We start from the raw sequence: 21674 nt of genomic DNA on the forward strand, positions 1-21674 counted from the left end.
AGCATGGCGTCTGGCACAAGCCTGCGCCATCGAAACCCACCTACTTCTTTGGGTTTTCTTCCTCTTCTCTATAGGTCCCTCGTGGTCGTCTCATATCTGTCAAGTTTGTTAGCCGGCCTGAAATGGAAAAGCATTATGCAATCATCGTCAAAACGAACCTCTTTCCTCGGAACGCCCAAACACCCCAGTTGCCACAGCTGATATCCTGAGGGTCCATGTCATCAAGGTCCCATCGCAGACTCCGGAATTTGTTCTCTCCAGGCTCTAACAGGATGTCAAACTCCCCTCCTGATTTCTTCTTCACCCATTCGACGTCACGATCCAAGTCGACCTGAGTATATCCAGTGCTGATAATTGGCACCTTGGTCTCCAGCAGCAAGGGCAGAGTTTCTTCCCAGTCGTGGCTGCTTGCAGGATGGCCAAGACCTGGGTGGAAGAGCATGAAGCAATCAAAGTAGGGATCATAAGGCGCAAAGTGACCCGTCTTGTGAATGGTGTGGTAATAATCCACAATGGTGCTAATCTTCATGTTGTACCACACTCGGTCTTCAACTATGGTGCCAAAGGGGTTCGACGGCGTGCGTTCTGGCAGTGGGAATTCGTCGTCACGGTTTGCCATGCTCTCCGGTCCGATAAAGATAAGGTGCAGTCGTGATTCTGGGAATAGATGGGCCAGCTGCACCCATACAGGTCGTGGCAGCGATGATTCGGCTCGAGCACCGAGAATAAATATTCTCACTGGCGGGGGTTCTGGGCGAAGTTGGTTGATGCCAGCGCCACGGCCAGACCTTGGTATATGCAGGTTATATCTCAAAGCTAGAATCCCAATACCACATTAGTCCAATATGCAGTCCGCGGCTCGGTTCGCTCCCACTTACCACTAAAGCTCTTCAGTCCCTCCACCGTCAAACGGCCTCCGTTTTGGATATTGTAGGGGCTTAATTCATGAAGAACACTGCCAATGGTAATCGGATACGTGAGGAGTCGAGTGATTTGTCTCATTGAGCGGTCCGAGTCAACCGCCTCGAACTCTCGAGTGTACATAAAAGTGTCCCAATTTGTCATGTTGACCGCAGCATTCTCCATCTGAAGGTCGGGGAGGTTGCCTTCGTGAAACACTCGTCCGGATCGTAGATCGTGGTCGTCTTCGTTGATTTGGCGGAGAGTATCGCAGATCTTCAGGTGATTCTCATAATCATCCATCCAGTGCTCTTTGCTGCAGTACACTGCAATGCCACAATCGGGGCACTCGAAATCCACGTTCGCAGGCGGCATATCGCCACCAGTGGCCGGAGCAGCGTCGTCAACCGCCGAAGCGTCGAGGGGAACTCTAGCATGCTTGTGGTCTGGGTGAGGGCAGTATGCATGCTGTTTCATAAAGGCAGCTCGGCGACGGAATTCGGGAACTGGCGATTCAGAAAATGGATGGAAAAGGTCATCGGGGTTCAAGCGAAGTGTAGATACCGGCGACTTCCCAGCTGCAGAAGCCTCGGAAGCTGCGTTCGCGCTGGATGTAAACTCCCGCGCAGTGGTCAACTTGGATCCCGCAATCGTACGTTTGGCGTCTTGCGACTTGCACGAATGCACGCTCCGTATTGACACTTGCGCCCACGGCTTCAATGCGCCTCGCACAGCTGTTTGCCTCCGCAAAGATGCTGAGCAACGCCCACACAGGCTGTGAGCCGCTCGACGTAGAGCCGGCTCCATTGTAATGCCTGATTGACTCGAATTGACGTTGAAAATGATCCCCCGCTATGCCTCTCTCGCCAGTATAAAAAGATGGATTGAATGGGCGCAATTTGCAAGGAGCTCGGACCACCCTCGCACCACCGCCGCATTATAGTTCCTCCATTCTTCCGGCCCTTTTCCAAACTTTTAGCATCAAATCTCAAGCAGAGCTCCGCCTGTTGATTTTCCACACAACAACCGCTTCCCAACGCGACTGAGCTGCTCAATCGGCCATTCAAGCTTCTGAAAAGCCGCGCAGGCTTGACTGCGCCCAGTCAGGAACATGGCGACCACTTCTAACATGTTCCTTTACTCGCTGACGATCCAGCCGCCAACCAATGTCGTCCAAGCGGTTCTGGGTCAGTTCGCGGGCACCAAGGAGCAGCTCATCATCACGGGTGCTGGGTCACGGTTGGCTCTCTTACGGCCTGACCCGTCCCAGGGAAAGGTCATCACACTATTGTCTCATGACATCTTCGGCATTATCAGGTCTTTGGCCGCCTTTCGCCTAGCCGGCAGCAATAAGGGTGAGTTACTCAGCTCCCATTATTTTTTGGAGGGGCCACATAGTGATGGTGAAGATAAAAAAAAGCTTTACAACGCACCCTACCAGACAAACACCCCCTTATAGAGCGGGGGGTTGTTACTATTTCGCGACCAATGGGCTAATATCATGTTCCAGACTACTTAATCTTAGCAACTGACTCTGGTCGGATCACGATTATTGAGTATCTTCCGAAAGAGAATCGATTCCACAAGCTGCATCTGGAGACTTTTGGAAAGTCTGGCGTGCGGAGAGTTATTCCTGGAGAATATCTCGCTTGTGACCCCAAGGGGCGCGCGTGTCTCATTGCATCCATTGAGAAGAACAAGCTCGTATACGTGCTCAATCGAAACTCCCAGGCAGAGCTCACCATCTCCTCGCCCCTCGAGGCTCACAAGCCTGGAGTCTTAGTCATTTCCATGGTAGCACTCGATGTTGGATATGCCAACCCCGTGTTTGCTGCTCTAGAGATGGACTATACTGAGGCGGATCAAGATGCTACAGGAGAAGCTTTGCGAGAGCTGGAAACTCAGCTGGTCTACTATGAGCTTGATCTCGGTCTCAATCACGTTGTGAGAAAGTGGTCAGAGCCTGTAGACTCAACTGCCTCGCTGCTATTCCAGGTACCTGGTGGCAATGATGGGCCCAGTGGCGTCCTGGTGTGTGGCGAGGAAAACATCACATACCGCCATTCCAACCAAGAGGCTTTCCGAGTGCCAATTCCCCGCCGACGAGGAGCAACGGAGGATCCGTCCAGAAAGCGCACCATCATCTCTGGTGTCATGCACAAGCTCAAGGGCAGCGCTGGCGCTTTCTTCTTCCTACTCCAGACCGAGGACGGTGACATGTTCAAGGTTACAATCGACATGGTAGAGGACGAAGAAGGCAACACTACAGGTGAAGTCAGAAGGCTCAAAATCAAGTATTTCGATACAGTCCCAGCTGCAGCTAGTCTCTGTATTTTGAAGAGCGGCTTCCTCTATGTTGCCAGCCAGTTCGGAAACTTCTCCTTCTACCAATTCGAAAAACTTGGAGACGATGACGAAGAGTTGGAGTTTACCAGCGACGACTTCCCTGTCGATGCACAGGCTTCGTATAATCCCGTCTACTTCTATCCCCGGCCATTGGAAAATCTGGTCCTCGTTGAGAGCATTCCTTCCATGAACCCTCTTCTTGACTGCAAGGTTGCCAACTTGACCAACGAGGATGCGCCTCAGATTTATACCATTTGTGGCAACGGTGCTCGAAGCACATTCCGGACACTGAAGCACGGACTTGAGATTAATGAAATCGTGTCCTCTGAGCTGCCCGGCATCCCATCTGCTGTTTGGACGCTGAAGCTGAATCGAACTGCACAGTATGATGCCTACATTGTCCTCTCCTTTACTAACGGGACTCTTGTCCTCAGTATCGGAGAGACGGTGGAAGAAGTCAGCGACTCTGGCTTTCTTACCAGTGTCCCAACTCTGGCTGCCCAGCTGCTCGGTGATGACGGTCTGATTCAAGTCCACCCCAAGGGTATTAGGCATATCCGTAATGGGCAAGTTAACCAGTGGGACGCTCCACAGCACCGGTCTATCGTGGCCGCTTCAACCAACGCCCACCAAGTAGCTATTGCCCTAAGCTCTGGTGAAATTGTCTATTTCGAGATGGATGATGACGGTTCACTGGCAGAATACGACGAGAAGAAAGAAATGTTCGGAACAGTTACGTGCCTAAGCCTGGGCGAAGTTCCTGAAGGCAGATTGCGAAGTTCTTTCCTTGCAGTTGGCTGTGACGACTGCACAGTCCGTATTTTGAGCCTTGACCCAGAGTCTACTCTTGAAAACAAGTCAGTGCAAGCACTGACAGCAGCGCCCACCTCCCTCGCCATCATTTCCATGGAAGACTCGTCATCAGGCGGCTCCACCCTCTACCTACACATCGGCCTCTACTCAGGCGTCTACTTGCGGACTGTCTTGGATGAAGTTACTGGCGAATTAACAGACACGCGACAGAAGTTTCTGGGGCCGAAGCAAGTGAGACTATTCCAGGTAACGGTCCAGGGAAGGACTTGTGTACTTGGTCTAAGCTCTCGACCATGGCTGGGATATGCTGATCCCATCACCAAGACCTTTGTCGTCACTCCCCTCAACTATGTTGATCTGGAATGGGGCTGGAATTTTACAAGCGAGCAGTGCGAGGAAGGCGTCGTGGGTATTCAAGGACAAACTCTACGGTAAGTAATTGACGTCTCTTTCTCCTTTATCCTGTCGTGCCATATGATGAAAAATATGGGATCCAAGCCTGCGGGCTATGAGGTTCTTATTACGCATTTTTTTTCCAATTGTTCCTACTGAAAGGCACTCGATCATCTGTTTTTGTTTTGATATCATGAAACCTACCATTGCAGATGCTGATGATTACTAGGATTTTCTCTGTCGACCGACTTGGCGACACACTCATCCAGAGTTCAATTCCCTTGACTTACACGCCCAAGAAGATGGTGAAGCATCCAGATCATCCTCTTTTCTATGTGATTGAGGCGGATAATCACACTCTTGCTCCTGAGCTCTGCGCCAAATTGCTTGCAGACCCAGCCCGTGTCAATGGGGACACCAAGGTTCTTCCACCAGAAGAATTTGGGCACCCCAGAGGCAACCGACGCTGGGCCTCGTGTATCAGCGTCGTTGACCCTCAAGCCGAAGATGGTCAAGTTCTGCAAAGAATAGACCTAGAGGAGAATGAGGCCGCAGTCAGTGTGGCCATCGTGACGTTTGCCAGTCAGGAGAACGAAACCTTCCTGGTCGTTGGAACCGGGAAAGATATGGTCGTGAACCCTCGCAGTTTTTCTGATGCATTCGTCCATATCTACCGGTTTGAGAACGACGGCAGGGGTCTAGTATTCATCCACAAAACCAAGGTCGAAGAGCCTCCTATGGCCATGATACCTTTCCAAGGACGAGTGTTAGTGGGCATTGGAAAGACACTCCGCATATACGATCTCGGTATGCGGCAGCTGCTACGAAAGGCCCAAGCCGAAGTCGCACCACAGCAGATCATCTCTCTAAGTACTCAAGGTAACCGAATTGTTGTTGGAGACGTGCAGCAAGGCATAACCTACGCTGTCTACAAGCAGTCAACAAACAAACTCATTCCTTTCGTGGACGACACCGTCGCCAGATGGACGACTTGCACAACGATGGTAGATTATGAGACGGTTGCCGGTGGAGACAAATTTGGCAACATCTTCATCGTGCGCTCTCCACAGAAGGCCAGTGAAGAGGCCGATGAGGAGCAAGCAGGACTCCATCTACTCAACGCCAGAGATTACCTTCACGGAACCTCTCATCGCCTGGATCTGATGTGCCACCTCTTCACTCAGGACATTCCAACGAGCATTGCCAAAACCAGCTTGGTAGTTGGAGGGCAGGACGTCCTGTTGTGGAGCGGACTTATGGGCACTATTGGTGTTTTGATTCCGTTTGTTACGCGAGAAGATACAGACTTCTTCCAAAGTCTAGAACAGCATATGAGGGCCGAGGATCCTCCTCTGGCAGGCCGAGACCACCTAATGTACCGCAGCTACTATGCACCCATGAAGGGCATCATTGACGGCGATCTCTGCGAGAGATATGCTCTGCTTCCAAATGATAAGAAGCAAATGATTGCAGGGGAGCTGGACCGCTCTGTCCGAGAAATTGAGCGGAAAATATCGGTAAGGACCTACCTCTCCGCCTACACCATACCGTATCACGGCATAACACAAGCTAACATTTCATACTTAGGACATCCGAACTCGGTCTGCCTTTTAAGAGCCTTGTTTTTACTTTTACTTTAATTTTATCATGTGGAATATATGGCAATGAATGGTGTAACTAAGTAGGTTTCAGGGATGATGGCGTTACATACAGGATGATATATGCCCAATAGGCTAGGCAGAAGGCATCCAAGACGATGCTCGTGCAGATTTTGCACGTTTACATGAAATACGAAATTCTAATGTCCCAAATTCTCCAAAAGCAAAGAAAGCAAATATGCGCCAGAAAACCAGCTGTGACGGGTTTACAGGCCCCTCCAAAACAACCCACGACTCTTGACCTTGTTGGCCTCGGCATTTCTCCCTCGCTGGTTTGGATGAGTCCTCTCCCAGGCTTCATCATCCATGTAAGCGACGATGGCAGCATCGATATCATAACCGGCCTGTTCCATATACAGCAGAGCGTAATCATAGTCGGCAACTTTGCAAAGTGTCATGAAGCGCCGGATTTTCCCCTTTCTCAGCTCCTCTTCCTCGCCCTCGACTGGCCGAGGAGACAGGCTGACGCCGCCCTTGTAAAACTCGCCGGGGATCAGGATCGTCTTTCGGCCGACTAGCAGGTGATCACTTGTGAGGTTGTTTCGCCGTCGCAACGCCGCGGGCGGGACGCCATACCGCAGCGACAGCGACTGGACGGTGTCGTGGTCATGGTCCAGGAAATGGAGTGTGTCGTCTAGGGCAGCTTTCTCATCGAACTCGGGCGTGCTGCTTTTGTTGTTCTTGGCTGGTGGCGCATCATCTACAGATTTGTACGGTGGCGGGGGAGCAGAAGCCGGGATGGATCTGGACCCTAGACTTGGGACCGAGGTGTACAAAGGAGGATCCCGAAGGCCTTGCGGTAACGGCGAGGGCGTGCTTGATACTTGGCAGAATGGACAGTAGGATGCAAAGCGCGGATAGCTCTAAAAGACATTTGCGCGGATTAGCAACAGATTTCGGGGAACTGGTATAAACGCTGTATCATGCAGATAAGAAGACTTCAAGCTGTGTGGCTAACCTGTATACACTTTGCGCAGATAACTCGGGAACAGCACTCTACTCTCCGGTCCTGCGGGAAAGATGCGGCGTCTTGCGAATATGGAGGCGACGAGGCAAGGCTGCCTGTGCAGGTACTGCAGTATTCCATGATATTCCTACTACACCTAGTAGTTGCGAGATGTACAGAAGCAGAGGTTGGAACTGGAACTGGAGGTAGAAATAGACCTGAGGTTTGTCCTCGTGACAGGCATGAGAGAGGCACGAACTTCGGTCTTGTGGTTTTAGTTATCTCAGACACCTGCCCTGCTATCTACTAACCTACTAAGGCTGAATAACATAGAGTGCTTAGTAGGTTGTATTAATAGGTGAGTTTAATCGCCGCTTTTGGATTACATACTCGAGTTGGCCGTGGGAGAGACAACATGGGGGGCCAATCACGTCATGGCCGATGGCAAGCTGCTTGTTCTGGTTGTTTGTCGCCACATGGGGGGAGATGCTACTAGAAAAGGCGCCAGAGCTGGAGGTTTTGGTTTCTCATTAGCGGGAGAATATCGAGATTGGACTGTCCAGTTTGCTGTAATGAATGCGTCTGTGGCTAAACTGAGTTGCTGAGCTACCTCGCACTTTACAGGTTACCCGGGACCTGTCAAAATTGTCAAAAATTGTTAAAATGGATTGGATCCAGAGATAAATTGCGGAGCCGCCTGGCGCGCGTCTATTTGGTGCTCCGGTTCGGTACTTGGTCAACGCGCCGACAGCTTGGCAGCTTTTGTTCTTTTTCTTCCATTTTCATTACCACGAACTCTCGAATTGGAATTGCATGTAGTGACTGCTCTGTTCCTCTACGCACGCCTTTGGTCTTCATACATACCTATCACTTGCCTCTATACCGCAGAATTTCAAAGTCAACCGAGGCGATGAATAAACCAAAGCTGGCCTTCGGGCTCAACCTGACGAAAAAGCCTGGCGCATCCAAGCCAATGCCCTCGAGATCGAAACCCATGTTTGGTAATCACGACGATGATTCAGAAGATGAAGGGACTACCAAAGACTCCAATATTGAAGAAATTGGAGGCGATTTGGATGATTTCTCGTCTGCCCCAGCTCAAGCACCGTCAGACTCTTCGAGGGGCCCCAAATCAAAAAAGGGTCTCATAAATGAACCACCAAAACTAAAATCAAAACCTCAAACAAGTACAATGTTTGGCGATCTCTCCAGCACACTCGCCTCGCGCAAAAATGCCGAGGCAGCCACCGAACTGGACGCCAGCGTCTACGAGTACGACTCCATATACGATTCCATGAAGCCTCAGAAAAACAAGTCCAAGGAAGATGAAGAACGAAAACCGAAATACATGAAGAACCTGATGCGCGCGGCTGACGTGCGGAAACGAGACCAGCTGATTGCCGAGGAGAAGAAGATTGCGCGGGAGCGCGAAGCCGAGGGAGACGAGTTCGCCGACAAGGAGAAGTTTGTGACAGAGGCATACAAGAAACAGCAGGAGGAGAACAAGAAATTGGAGGAAGAGGAGCGGAGGAAAGAAGAGGAGGAGGCGAAGAAGAATGAGGGCACTGGCATGGCGTCTTTCTACCGGAAGCTACTGGACAAGGAGCAGGAGAGACATGCGGAGACTGTTCGGGCCGCGGAGGAAATGGCCAAGAGAGGTCCTACAGAGGCAAACGGAGGGGATGGAGGAGAGGCCGATGATGATAAGGAAAAGGAATACGCCAAGGCGGCGCAGGAGCTCAATGAGAAGGGCGCTTCCATCTCCGTCAACGAGGACGGCCAAGTCGTCGACAAGCGACAACTTCTCAAGGGCGGCCTCAACGTCGGCGCAAAGAAGCAAGTAGAGGCGCAGCGAGAAGCCGAACGACCGGTGGAGCGGGAGCGCCGGGAAATCACAGGGCAGCAGCTCGGCCGGAAACAGGCCATGAGGGAGCGGCAGTCGCGGATGCTGGCGGAACAGCTGGAGGCTTCGCTGAAGCGCACGCGGGAGGCAGAGGAAGTTAAGAGGGAGGAGGCCGAGCGGGCGGCCAAGACGCGCAAGACGGAGGGGGAGATTATGGGGGCCAAGGAGAGATATCTGGCGAGAAAGAAGGCGGCGGAGGAGGAGAAGAAGAAGAAGGCTGCTGGGGCTGCGGCGGAGTGATGGTGTGGATGATGATGTATATACACACACTTACATATAGATACCCAAAACGAAATGTAATGATACACGAGTCGCAAGGCAATTCAATGTTTCAAGACGTAGAGTGGATGATCCATTGTATATGCTCTATGTCCCGTCCCGAGATTCCGCGCCGTGGCACCCAAGACCACTCTAATTTGAAGAAATAGTAATACAAAACCCCATCATAGGGAGACTCAAAGGCCAGTGTAGTCTGACCTTGTCGTAATTTTCCCAGTTCATGCTTTCCTCCAGCCTCATTCACCCGTCTGAACCGTATCATACAGTACATCTCTTTGCTCATCTTTTTGCTCGTTCGTTTATCATCCAATTTCGGATTTTATGCCTTTTCTCTTCCACCGCTTCTTCCAATCATTTCTCATTCTCTTTATTATTATCGAATCTTTAGTTGTTTCCCTGCTCCTGTCGTATCCTGTTGATGTACGCCGCGTTGACCTGGTTCCAGGCCGCCATGTACTTTTCCATGCAAGACGTCATGCACGTCTGTTCGCTGCTGGAGAGCGAGCTGCCGGGCTTGGGGACGCACTTTTCGAAGCAGTTCTCTTGGAGTTTCTGTATAGTTAAAACAAATATTGTTAGTTTTCTTCTTATTGCCCAGGATAGGTGGGGGAATTTGCGTACTTCGATGAGGACTCGGGCGTTGGCGAGGTTCGCTTCCGCGAGGACCTGCTTCATGACAGATTGCTTGATGGAGGAGGAGTCGGACATTTTGGGATTGGGGTTTGCGAGGAGGATTTGGGTGGATTGGAATTGGAGGGGGATTGGTTGACTGGAATTGCTGGGAAGATTTTGGAGATGCGAGGACCTTGAGTAGTTGGAAAATCGGTGTGGCTGAGTGTGGCGTTGGAGAGCTAGTGGAGAGGCGGGTGCGGCTGAATTGGTCGAGTTCAAGTTGTAACGTCGAGGTGTAAATTGCAATCAAGATGGTACGGATCATGAGACTAATCTTTATTGATTCTTCATCTATTTATATTGCATTCACTATAAGTTGTATAGTGTTCTTTCTTTTTCACTTACCTTGTCGTAATTCTATGATGAACACTTGCTCGTTGTCAAGTAATACTAAAATCTGGAGCATGTTGATGCATGTTATTGTACCTACTTAGATATTGTCACGCAATTTCTGAAACAAGAAAAGATACAAATACCAATTTCTTTTGGCTCCAGTGAGTTGATACATTGCATCCAGATGGCTGATGTCCTTTTCGGTTGTATTGTTCGCATTGTGATACTGATCTTGTGAGCTATGGCATATGGCATCTGACATGTGACTACCTGCCTAGATGGAACTGTTGGTTGAATGACAACGAAAGGCATGCTCTGAAGTATCTGCCCGGCAAACTGCATGTCGCAAAATTGGTAGACAAGAAATATTTATTCAATAAAAAATGCATTTATGGATCACATACCAGTATTCGAGAGCTCGTGCCTCAAACAATGTCCTGAGACAGCACAGTGTATAATGCCCCACTACAGGCGTACAAGTCGTCTCCTCCAAGTACCGATACTCGATGTGTGACTTGGTATTAGAGGTGACGTTTCCACAGCATTGGTATAGCAGACTTAAAAGTTGCCAATTGATACAGTATCTAGATATTGAAGACATAAAGTAGCATGAAACAGTAATATGAGGCATCATGAGTCCCAGAGCCTGCGTGCACGTCAGATAAAATATACCTACAGGTACCAAAGCACCTGGCGCAGCTCCAGCAGGTGCTAGTAGGGGCGGATACCTCCGGGCCTCCACAGTCTAGCTCATTGAGGAATAGCACTGTGTCGCGGGCTTAACACGAATTGTGGCCTTTCGGAACCTCCCATGTGAACCGCATCACTGGCCGGTGCTTGTTGCTTGTTATTCCCAAAAACACCAAAACTCCGGACGACGAGAGAGGCGGTATCAGATCCCGTGCCGATCTCCAAGTGACCTCGCCGACTGCCCGACCATTGGATCAATCTGCGTCACAATCGCGCCAAGATGCGGCTCTCCTCGCTGTCGGCCGTGCTCGCCACGGCGTTTGCGTGGACTGCGGCGGCCCAGGATGACTTTAGAAGCATAACGGTTGGTTTGATCTCGAACATGGATTGCGCAGGAATGGCTGTGGACTAATGAACCGCGCGCAGCTCAAGACGCACACTCTCGAACAAGTCAGTCGCAAATCGATGCAGAGGAAAGGGGGGAAGAGAGTGGACAAATGTGAACAGTGAAGAAGCTAACTGGAGTTCTAATCTTTTCTAGCCCTACCTGGACTCTGACATGCAGAGCCGATGGTTCGATTTTGGCGGTGATACAATCATTAGAACAGACTCGTACGTTCCATGCCCAGCGCACTCACTCTATGCGACCCAATAGCTCAACCATGCTACAGATATATCCGCCTCACCTCCGATCGACCTTCGCAAAACGGCTGGCTCTTTTCACGAGTACCCCTCACAGCGACCAACTGGGAAATCGAGGTCGAGTTCAAGATTCATGGCAAGAACCAACTGTATGGCGATGGCTTCGCCATGTGGATCACCAAGCAGCGAGGCCAGCTCGGACCTGTCTTTGGCCACGCCGACAAGTTTGAGGGCCTGGGCGTTTTCGTCGACACGTACAAGAACAACCGCCCCGGCGTTGTCTTCCCCTATGTCATGGCCATGTTTGGAGACGGACAGAAGTCATACGACAAGAATAACGACGGCAAGGAGACGGAGCTGGCTGGCTGCTCGGCCAGAGGTCTCCGCCACTCGAGCATCCCCACCAAGATGCGATTGACCTATTTCCAAGACAAGAGCCTCAAGCTCGAGCTCCAGTACAAGACCGTGGGCGACTGGCTGGTGTGCTTCGAGGTGGATAACCCCCCTGCGATCCCCAACATTGCCTACCTGGGCTTCAGCGCCGAGACCGGCGAGCTGAGCGACCACCACGATATCATCTCCATCTCTGCCAAGAACCTGTACAGCAGCCCGACCGCCAGCGGCCCCGGCAAGGCGAACACGAGGAACCAGTTCAAGGCCAAGAACGAGGCAAGTGGTGGAAGCTGGACCTGGTTCTTTACCAAGATCTTTTTGTTTTTCCTCGTGGTAGGCGGCGGATATGCGGGCTTCACCGCGTACAGGTCGAGAACCAAGAGCCACAGATTCTAGACAGGGCCACTCTTTTTCGAATCTGTAACGTGTGGGAGTGGTGACGAGCGAGGGAGATGTTGGACTCACCCAGGAAACTGACGCAGGCAGAGGCCTTATCGAAGGGATTATATAATTCAAACGGTCGATGGATAGGCGGGAAGACGTCGTTGCCACATAAAAAGCATGCTAGTGTTGGATGCCGGCCATGTCTGCTGTCAGAGATTTACTTTGTGCTGGGAGTTGGGTCATTTTGTGATACATTGCTTGACCGGCACGGGGTGGTGGGTTTTATCATGATGGCACGGGAATAAAGTGAGGAGGTGGAGGAAATTGATTGATGGGTAAGAGCGCATTCTTAGCAGCGAAATAACGGCTTTACTGGTCCAACCTTTTCTTCCCGTCTGATGATTCATGATGTTTTGTTGAACATGTTGATGGAGCAAAAGGGAGCTTGACGAAAGCAATACTATAGCTGTCCCAAAGCGTCTTAGTTGCGAAATATGGATATTGTAAAAACTACAGTGTAGATTTGCTGCAAGCAATCCGTCGTTCTCCGGAGCTAAGAAGCACCACATTTCTGGGACAATTCAGAGTTTTGACGGCGTCACCAAGAAGGATCGCCAATTGAGCAAGCGAGTGCGAGTCAAGAATGAGGGGAAAAGAAAGTCTGAGCTAGGTGCAGCTAAACAATTTGGTTACACCACTGGAATTGGGTAAGTGTCTGTGCATTGCTGTGTATGTGGTCTCCCTCGTCACCTTTTCACCGGTTCATGCCTTGAGCTGTCTTGGCTATTTTCTCATGTTTCTTCTTATATCATCCACTTAAGACTCACAGCTTCTTGGCTCGAATGCAGGTCCTTGTCCGGATTTTATGCGTTTCCACTGAATCACCCCGGGCATTGTTTCACCGAGCATGGGATTTGTCCGGATTTCGCGAATGCATGTGTAGCTGAATCTGACTTCCCCCGCAAAGTGTGGCGGCTTAGCTCGTGTGATTTACATCAACGGCTGGTTCGGTGAGGGATGGATCGTCTGTGTTGCTTTCGGGACATGGTTGCGCTGCCGGGCGATATGGAAAAATAAAATAAACTAGAGAAAACCAAGACGAAGGGGAGCAAAGGGATTGACTCTACATCCAAGAAAAGGCATTATTCAACATCTATTTGTCGAATCGATAGTGTCCTCCAGACCAGATCTCGCTCATGGGCATCATCATCTTGCATCATTAGTTCGGCTAGAGAGAGTCCAAGTTACACCTAGCGTCATCATACATCTACGATCGCTTATTCAGCGATTGTTCGGTCCCAGGGAGAAAGAAACAGGGCGATACACATGCAAGCAGCTACGGTCACTCAGTGGAAGCTTCATTAATGTCAATTGAATGCTTCCAAAGAGATTCAATCGGACATTTGACTCTCAAAAAAGCCCGACGACAACATTAAGCGTACTCGGCAACGAAATTTGGAGTGTTTCAGCTATTCGATTGCCCCCCGAGGACTGCCGTGGGGCCCAGCGAATTGGTAGCTGATTGCTTGGCTTTGGGGACTTCGTATTGAGTCGGGAGCAGCGCATGGTCTGAGCACTGGACTGGACTTGATCGGAGGAACTTTGCTGAAGAGCCCAAGCAGAGCAGAACAGAACAGAGCAGAGCAAGAGAGACAACAGACGAAAAGGGATTGAGGGTTAAGCTCGGGGACTCGGCTGCAAGCAACCATTCAATTCAATTCGAAGGGAGGGCAAAGCGTCCAACAGAAGAAGCAAGTAGAAGCAGCAGCAGAAAGCAGACGAAAAGAAAAAGCAAAAAAAAAACTGCCGAAGCGAACAGCAAGGGACAATTGGACCAAATCTCGCCAAACCGATTTCGCAGCATTGCAACCGATCCAGGCAGCCGAGTGCCGCTCTGCCGCATCAATCTTGTTGTTGTTGCCCGCCTCAGTTGCTGGGAAACAGCTGCTCAGCTCGAGCTCAAAGGCGGTACGTGCGCAAGAGGAGCAAGTTCGGCCAGCTTGTCCAGTCGCATTCTGGTGATTTGCCCTCCAGAGCTCCATTGCATCAGACTCGACGGTTACTCGTTACGCACCCCGTTGACCATTGACGCCCTGCTCCGCCAATTGCCGGCCCATCAGATCCAATTCTCTGCATTTCAATCCCGATTTCCTGCTCCATCCAAACCTTGGCCGGTACTTGCCTGCCCCCCAGCTGCACAGACGCTAAAGCTCCCTCAGCACTTCAACTGAACTGCTCTGCCTCGGCCCCTGAAGCAGCCACCAAGCAGCACCTTCTCCCCCGCCTAAATAGCACCATAAGCCAGCGCCCTAGGCTCTCCAGTTCTCCAGCCCGCCATCCTTCCAACGACGACCACGCTACAAACTCCCCCAACTTTTCCCCCAGCGTGCTCCATCTTTTGCATTGATACGAGGTACCTCCCAAGCTCAGCAAGTACTCACTCGTCACTCAGCTCACTCAGCTCAGATCGGCGCGAACGGAACAGAACCAAACCAGCTTGCTCAGTTCAATCGAATCGAATCAATCGAATCGAGTGCTTCCCCTCAACCCAATTGCCTCTCTCCCCACGCCCTGTTTGCGGCCTGGTCTCACTATATTTTTTTTTTCACTTGTCTCAATCCACCCCCGCAGCCATTGACAACTTCGAGCCTTATGCCTTCCTTCGGCTCATTCCTCAAGAAGAAGCGGACAAAGGAGGGCAGCTCTGACCCCTCAGCCAAAGCCAGCACCAGCACCAGTAACGGCAATAGCTTGAGCACTGCCAACCCCACCAGCCCCGTCGCACCCACGCCGGGCTCGAGGCACTTGGATTCGACACAGCCGCGAGTGACGCCCGGGTCGAGTACGAGTGCCACTGCAGCTACAGCGACTACAGGCGACAGCAATCACGCCGCTTCAGGTGCGTTCCCAGGTGCTCTAGGCACAGGTCCAGCGCCAGCTCCAGGCCCAGGCTCAAGCACCGTCGCCGTCTCGCCTGGCTCCATCTCGCCGTCCGCATCCACTCCCATTCCCGCCTCCGCACCCGCGTCCTCCACGCCAGCTCCTGCGCCGGGCTCGACTCTGACCTCGACAACGTCGTCTCTGCCAGCCTCAGGTCAACAAGCGTCAACTCTCGCTCCCGCCCCTGCTACTGCCGCCGCCGCGCGAGACCCGGCCACGGCCGTTCCTCCCACCGCTGCTCCTGACCCGGACCGCCAGCCAGCCATGAATCCCGTCAACGTTCAGTCGCCTCACTCGTACGCGCCGGGTCACGACTCGCAGAACCTCCCCAGCATCAGCAACCTCATCAATTCGCCCCAGAATGACGGCTCGACCAACGGCTACCCCCCCTCGCCGTATCAGAACTCCGCTGCCGTAGGCTCCCAGATGGCCGACCAAAATGCCCAGCTGCAGCAACAGCAGCTTCTACAGCAGCAACAACAGCAGCAACAGCAGCATTTGTCGTCGGAAATGCAGCTCGATCCTCCTCATCAGCAACAGCAACAGCAGCCGCAACAACAACAACCCCAGCAGCAACCGCCCCAACAACAGCAACAACAACAGCAACAACCCCAGCAGCATCACCAGATCCACCATGGCCACAGCGTATCGCTATCCCAGCCCCGCGTCACCAAGGGCAAGTATTCGCTCGGCGACTTTGAGATCCTGAGAACGCTCGGTACCGGTAGCTTCGGGCGCGTTCACCTGGTCCAGTCCAAGCACAACCAGCGCTTCTATGCCGTCAAAGTGCTCAAGAAGGCGCAGGTGGTCAAGATGAAGCAGGTCGAGCACACAAACGACGAGCGCCGCATGCTCAGCGACGTCAAGCACCCGTTCCTCATCACCCTGTGGGGTACCTTTCAGGACTGGAAGAATCTCTACATGGTCATGGACTTTGTCGAGGGCGGCGAGCTGTTTTCGCTGCTAAGAAAATCCGGGGTATGAAGAGTCCACCCCTGTCCATTGTTTTGCACGAGTGTTTTCTTTTTCTTTTTTGTTTTTGTGCCAAATGTCTGCTTGGTTTGACTATGAGCTCTTTTTTAGCTAACTTGATGGAAATTTCCAAACTATAGCGGTTTCCTAACCCGGTCGCCAAATTCTACGCTGCCGAGGCCACGTTGGCATTGGAATACCTGCACTCCAAAAACATCATTTACCGCGATTTGAAGCCCGAAAACTTGCTGCTGGATCGGCATGGACACCTGAAAATCACCGATTTTGGCTTCGCGAAGCGGGTGCCGGACAAGACATGGACGCTCTGCGGAACACCAGATTATCTCGCTCCTGAAGTAGTCTCTAACAAGGGCTACAACAAGTCTGTAGACTGGTAAGTGACGGTAACTTGGGGCTTGGATGGACGAAACTGATTGTGCTTGTCTAGGTGGTCCCTCGGAATTTTGATATACGAGATGCTTTGTGGATACACGCCATTCTGGGACAGCGGCTCTCCCATGCGCATATACGAAAACATTCTCAAGGGCAAGGTCAAGTACCCCGCGTATATAAACCCGGATGCTCAGAACCTGCTCGAGCGGCTGATCACGGCAGACTTGACCAAGAGATTGGGCAATCTGTTTGGAGGCTCACAAGACGTCAGGAACCATCCGTGGTTTGCAGAAGTCACGTGGGACCGGTTGGCTCGCAAAGACATTGATGCTCCGTATACGCCGCCAGTCAAGGCTGGAGCCGGCGACGCCAGCCAGTTTGACCGATACCCCGAGGACCCTGAAAAGTACGGGGGTCCGGGCGGTCATGATGAGTGAGTGGTGCTCCTTTTTCCCCTCCCCTATACATGTATTTGGAACGCTTCTGTGGCTAACAAGTTGGGTGTTCTTGCAGGTACGGCAATCTGTTTACTGAATTCTAAGGGATCAACATTCAATATCCGAGCATACACGAAAACGTTGATGACTTGACGAAGTAAGGCGATGGATGCGTGACCCAAGGGGGGAAAAACAAAAGAGCAATGTCTGCTCTTTGACTGTTTTGTTTTTGGATGTAAAAGATGCGGGTTGATGGGCCATTTTAGTTGCGTCTCGATAATGGGCTCTGCATTGGAGATGGGTTTTCTTCTCTCTTTGGAAAGGGCGGTTTGATCGGTCTTGGGGGGCTCGTTTCGACCTGGAGTCTGTGTTGGAAAACGTGTATTCGGGGGAGGGAGGAGCTGTGTTTTGATGCTGCAACGCCAAAAACCGTCTCGCCCGGTAGCCAATTATACGACACCTGTATATCCAGCTTTTTCTCTTTCCTCTTGCTCTTCCTCTTCCTGTTTCTTGTTCTTTTCTTGTTTTTCTTCTTTCATTTTTGGGCTACGAGAGGGAGCGAAGGGGAGACACATTGTATACTCGGCCTGTCTCGGGGGTGAGAGTTGTCGTTGTCGAAGGAGCTGAGCCTGGGAGGGCGTACGTTCAATTGCTTGTGCTCCTCATTATACCTTGGTACTAGTAATACTACATACCTACTACTATACCTATCTATCATGGTGTGTTACCTGAGCATCTAGTAATAGTGCGGAATATGATTACTGTTACGCCTATGATACGTGTGAATAGGAGGCTACTGGTGGCCTTGAGATATCATATAAACACAACAGTGAGTCTGACGCGTGCATGCCATACCAGGTAATGGAGCACACGTATATCCATGTTTGTTGATAGTACAATCAATGCATGCAGAGATTTTCCATGGGTCTGGGGCATTACATGACCGATTGGCTGCATTTGGCTATAGAATGACAGAGAACCCCCGGGAAAAAAGGAGCACGGAGCGGAAAAGCTGAGGTGGTGCTGTTGATCGTGTGGCCTCGATGCTGCGAGATGGCGGAGAAAGGCGGTGGAATAGATTAAAAGTCAGTGCTCCGTAATACCGAGTTGCATTCTGTAGCTTACTCGGCAATAGGTGAGTTGATGTTCAATGCACGTTGTTTTACCCTCCCCTGTGCGGAGCCGCTAGGGGTGCAGGTGGTGACATTGAGTGAGTAGATGCTCCGGTTCCAGCGGTCTAGAGGGAATCCGTCCAAAGCTAACTCCATACCGGTAGATTTGCTTGCTGTCTGTCGATTGTTCTTGGTGTATCGTCGCCTCTGTCTCTGTTCTATTTTTACAGGGGTTTTGCTGGCCACTGAACTCGACTCGGTTCGCTGACGTGGGGTTTTTTATGTAGGTGGTTTATGATAGTTGAGATTTCCCCCCTGCTTGCATATCAATTTTTTTAGGGTAGCACGCCTTATGTGGATGCATGGAGGCCTTTCGGGGTGACCTTTTGCTTGCGTGGTTGCTGCTGCAGCCGAAGTCGCGAGGCTGGGGGGGTTTGCCCGAAACAGTTTCTGGTCGTTTGTCTCTTTTCCCTTCTTTCTTTCTTCTCTTTTTAACCTATTTTGATCGGTTACTTTTGTATGGCTTGATTCCCGTCCCCTTTTGTTCTCACCTGGGAAAGTGGGGAATTGATATTCCATACTACGGTACATGATTATTTTGATGGGGATTTTTATTTCTTTTTTATTCATATCTTCGTTGTTGCATTGGCAGTGATTGATGAATCGGCTTGAACTGTCCATTTGTCATTCTATAAGCGTGCGCCTGCATCTTATTCGTTAGCGGAAGCGGCATAGCGAGCGTGACCTCCATTGTGTTTGGGCGGAGGCCTCGGCGACATAGCGCAGTTTGAACCCATCACGACCATTGCCCGCCATCACCATCTCGCACCGTTGGAATCTATCTACCATTCATTCTAGGAACCGCTCGAGATTTACGGCGAGGAACTTTGCAAAAGGGGGGCTTTTGGGGCGGAGATTGCGCGGTTACCGTTTTTGAAGGGAGTTGAAAAGCTGGGGGGCCCAAGATGGACGAGTACATGTTCAAGTTCTTTGTGGATGAGTGTCGCGTGGTAGAGGAGAAGACGAGCTATGTCGAGATTTTCAACTACACTGTGAGTATTTCAGAGGTCCATTTGGCTGTTTCCGAGGGGAGATGGCTTTTTTTAGGGGGATGTTGAGCTGATGCCGAGGATTAGGATGCGTTTTACAATTCGGTGGAGGAGCATCCGCTGCCCATGTCGGAGTTTGAGAACTTTCTGAATCGAAGGGTGAGTGCAATGGCGGGTGCCGTCTTTTCTTTTATTCGATTGAGAGGCATTGATGGAGATGAAGATGCAGATGCAGATGAGATGAGATGAAGATGGGACGAAGTAAGATGGGATGAAGTGAACTTGGATGGGATGGGATGGAAGCTTTGGGCGCTTGACAGTCACAGTGTGAGGCTGACATGAACATTTTACGATCAGGGCGCCTTTGAGCCGCCGCAGAAGATGCGCGAGGGCACAAAACTCTTGAGCGGCATTCGACTCATGTGAGTTTTCTTCTTCTTTCTCTTATTCCTGATGTCTGATTGATTTCTTTATTCGCTTTTTAATACTTGATATTGAACTCCCCTTGCAGTCATATATCGACGCACCTTAACACTTGGACAAAGCACAAGATACTGACATTTGCGCACCCAGTATCCAAAAAGATGCCCAGCACAAGGACACATTCATGCCAAGGATCATCTCCTTGCCAAAGGACAAGTACATGACCATGGCTAGGACACTCAAACTGCCCTTCCGCGCCATAGAATCATCGTCTGTGGTCGGGCCCTTCTTTTGGTGCTCGTATGACCAGGACGATGAAGACCCGCATCTCCGTACGTGAAATATCCCTGTGAACCATAATGGCGACGATAAAGTGTCATTTATCTTCTTATTCTAACCCCAAAATACAGACATTGTGCATCGCAAATCAGATGTGCGCAAAAAGGGCAGAACCCGCGGCTGGGAAATGATCCTGTCCTACTCCTTCAGAACCGGCATCACTACGGGCTTCATCAAGGGCACGCCCAGCTCCGACATTGTCCAGGCGCTCAAACACCTGCGCGGGTGCTACAGCCAGGTTGGCCACCCGATGCTCCTCTCCACAATCATCCTCTCACACGACCTCTCGCCCGCCAACGACGAGAAGCAGCGCGATGCGCGCGACTGGCTGCGCCGCCTGGAGAACGCAGTCAGCATGCGCGACGAAGTCGACACCGAGGAGCAGTATTTCCAGGACGGAATCCTGTCCGTCGACGGGCTGAACCGCGACTTGGTCGAGTGCCACAGCCATGTCATGTGGAAGCGGCCCCAGGCGTATTTCATGCTGGTCAGGGAGATGGAGCTGTGCATGGAGCGCTTCAAGGTTTCCTGGCTGGATTGGAAGAAGGATTTCTTGAGCGATGAGGAGATTGCGCATAGGAAGACGATTGATCAGCTGCACAGGAGCATTCTGGCGCGGCTGGAGTTTTACAAGGTCAAGCTCAAGGGGCTGGAGAATTATATCCACACTACACTGGAGAGATTGAAAGTCCAGCGAGAAGCAGTAAGTTTTATTCTCTGTTGGCATTCTTTTATTTTTCCTATACTTATCATGTCCTTTTTTCTTCTTTCTACCAGCTGTACAACATCATCTCTCAGCGAGAGGCCCGACTCAACCTCGAAATCGCCGGAGAGCAGCGCCGCATCGCACACGCAAGCAAGCGCGACAGCACCGCCATGAAGACAATCTCCCTTATGGGAGCCCTCTTTCTCCCAGGCACGTACCTCGCCTCCGTCTTCAGCATGACCTTTTTCAACTTCCAGTCGGGCGCCGACCCCGTCATCTCCAACTGGCTCTGGGTCTACTTCATCATCACCATTCCCCTGACCGTAATCATCGTCGGCTTCTGGCTGTGGTATGACCGACGCAGGGAAGCTCGTTACGCGAAGGAGGATAAAGAGCTTGATGGCGACATTGAGCAGATGGAGGCTCATATATTGAATTCTTTGCGCAAGAGGACGATGAGTAAAACGCATACTTGGAACAGTCGCAATAAAACGCTCAATTCTCCGTAGAGCGGTGAGAATTACACGACGACGGTTTTTTGTTCTTTGGCGCTTTCTTCATGGAATGACGAAACGGTAACGATATTTATTTTCTTACGAAGTTTATGAATGGCGGGCATATATATTTTTGCTTGTTTTTGGTTATTTCGGCGTGGGAATATACTTAGTTTCAAGGGGGGTGGGCGAACATACGGCGGCAGATTGTGAAAAAGCTGTGGGTTGGCTTCATAGTTGGCAGAAACGTAATACGTAAATAGCATAGCAAGCAACGATACAAAATTGCAATAAACTTAATATTTATATTATTGACACTACCAGAAGATCTCTTTTAACAAGAAGACAATGGAGGTGATATTTGAACGCTGGAGAGAGAAAAATAAGAATAGACATGAGATCTATGGTTCTAGGATATTAGAAGAAAAATATATACTCCACCAAACCCTAGATGTAT

General features: G+C 50.9%; 8 protein-coding genes across 8 annotated transcripts; 5 read left to right on the forward strand and 3 right to left on the reverse strand.

The window, feature by feature from the left end:
* Nucleotides 1-68: 68 nt before the first annotated feature.
* On the reverse strand, nt 69-1707 carry T069G_05384 (zinc-finger of mitochondrial splicing suppressor 51 domain-containing protein; the record flags this gene model as incomplete). The annotated part of the gene is made up of 5 exons (XM_056172594.1): nt 69-96; nt 159-816; nt 879-1346; nt 1395-1478; nt 1557-1707. The coding sequence occupies 5 exons, from the start codon at nt 1705-1707 to the stop codon at nt 69-71; spliced, it is 1389 nt and encodes a 462-aa protein (XP_056029452.1).
* A 304-nt stretch (nt 1708-2011) lies between these two features.
* T069G_05385 (mono-functional DNA-alkylating methyl methanesulfonate n-term domain-containing protein) lies at nt 2012-6066 on the forward strand (the record flags this gene model as incomplete). Its single annotated transcript, XM_056172595.1, has 5 exons — nt 2012-2255; nt 2411-3629; nt 3681-4490; nt 4682-5969; nt 6040-6066. 5 exons carry the CDS (start codon nt 2012-2014, stop codon nt 6064-6066), a joined length of 3588 nt encoding a protein of 1195 aa, XP_056029453.1.
* A 250-nt stretch (nt 6067-6316) lies between these two features.
* On the reverse strand, nt 6317-7197 carry T069G_05386 (uncharacterized protein; the record flags this gene model as incomplete). Its single annotated transcript, XM_056172596.1, has 2 exons — nt 6317-6973; nt 7069-7197. The coding sequence occupies 2 exons, from the start codon at nt 7195-7197 to the stop codon at nt 6317-6319; spliced, it is 786 nt and encodes a 261-aa protein (XP_056029454.1).
* A 769-nt stretch (nt 7198-7966) lies between these two features.
* Nucleotides 7967-9199, forward strand: T069G_05387 (coiled-coil domain-containing protein 55 (DUF2040) domain-containing protein; the record flags this gene model as incomplete). The annotated part of the gene is made up of 1 exon (XM_056172597.1): nt 7967-9199. One exon carries the CDS (start codon nt 7967-7969, stop codon nt 9197-9199), a length of 1233 nt encoding a protein of 410 aa, XP_056029455.1.
* Nucleotides 9200-9622: 423 nt separating this feature from the next.
* On the reverse strand, nt 9623-9946 carry T069G_05388 (tim10/DDP family zinc finger domain-containing protein; the record flags this gene model as incomplete). Its single annotated transcript, XM_056172598.1, has 2 exons — nt 9623-9790; nt 9860-9946. 2 exons carry the CDS (start codon nt 9944-9946, stop codon nt 9623-9625), a joined length of 255 nt encoding a protein of 84 aa, XP_056029456.1.
* A 1267-nt stretch (nt 9947-11213) lies between these two features.
* On the forward strand, nt 11214-12364 carry T069G_05389 (legume-like lectin family domain-containing protein; the record flags this gene model as incomplete). The annotated part of the gene is made up of 4 exons (XM_056172599.1): nt 11214-11297; nt 11360-11383; nt 11475-11545; nt 11605-12364. The coding sequence occupies 4 exons, from the start codon at nt 11214-11216 to the stop codon at nt 12362-12364; spliced, it is 939 nt and encodes a 312-aa protein (XP_056029457.1).
* Nucleotides 12365-15004: 2640 nt separating this feature from the next.
* T069G_05390 (protein kinase domain-containing protein) lies at nt 15005-17198 on the forward strand (the record flags this gene model as incomplete). The annotated part of the gene is made up of 5 exons (XM_056172600.1): nt 15005-15251; nt 15441-16270; nt 16405-16658; nt 16713-17090; nt 17171-17198. 5 exons carry the CDS (start codon nt 15005-15007, stop codon nt 17196-17198), a joined length of 1737 nt encoding a protein of 578 aa, XP_056029458.1.
* Nucleotides 17199-19171: 1973 nt separating this feature from the next.
* Nucleotides 19172-21476, forward strand: T069G_05391 (corA-like mg2+ transporter protein domain-containing protein; the record flags this gene model as incomplete). Its single annotated transcript, XM_056172601.1, has 7 exons — nt 19172-19258; nt 19343-19414; nt 19613-19677; nt 19829-20010; nt 20089-20720; nt 20795-21072; nt 21455-21476. The coding sequence occupies 7 exons, from the start codon at nt 19172-19174 to the stop codon at nt 21474-21476; spliced, it is 1338 nt and encodes a 445-aa protein (XP_056029459.1).
* Between the last annotated feature and the right edge of the window lie 198 nt (nt 21477-21674).

This window comes from Trichoderma breve, chromosome 3 (assembly GCF_028502605.1).
Source record: "Trichoderma breve strain T069 chromosome 3, whole genome shotgun sequence".
Lineage (NCBI taxonomy): Eukaryota > Fungi > Ascomycota > Sordariomycetes > Hypocreales > Hypocreaceae > Trichoderma > Trichoderma breve.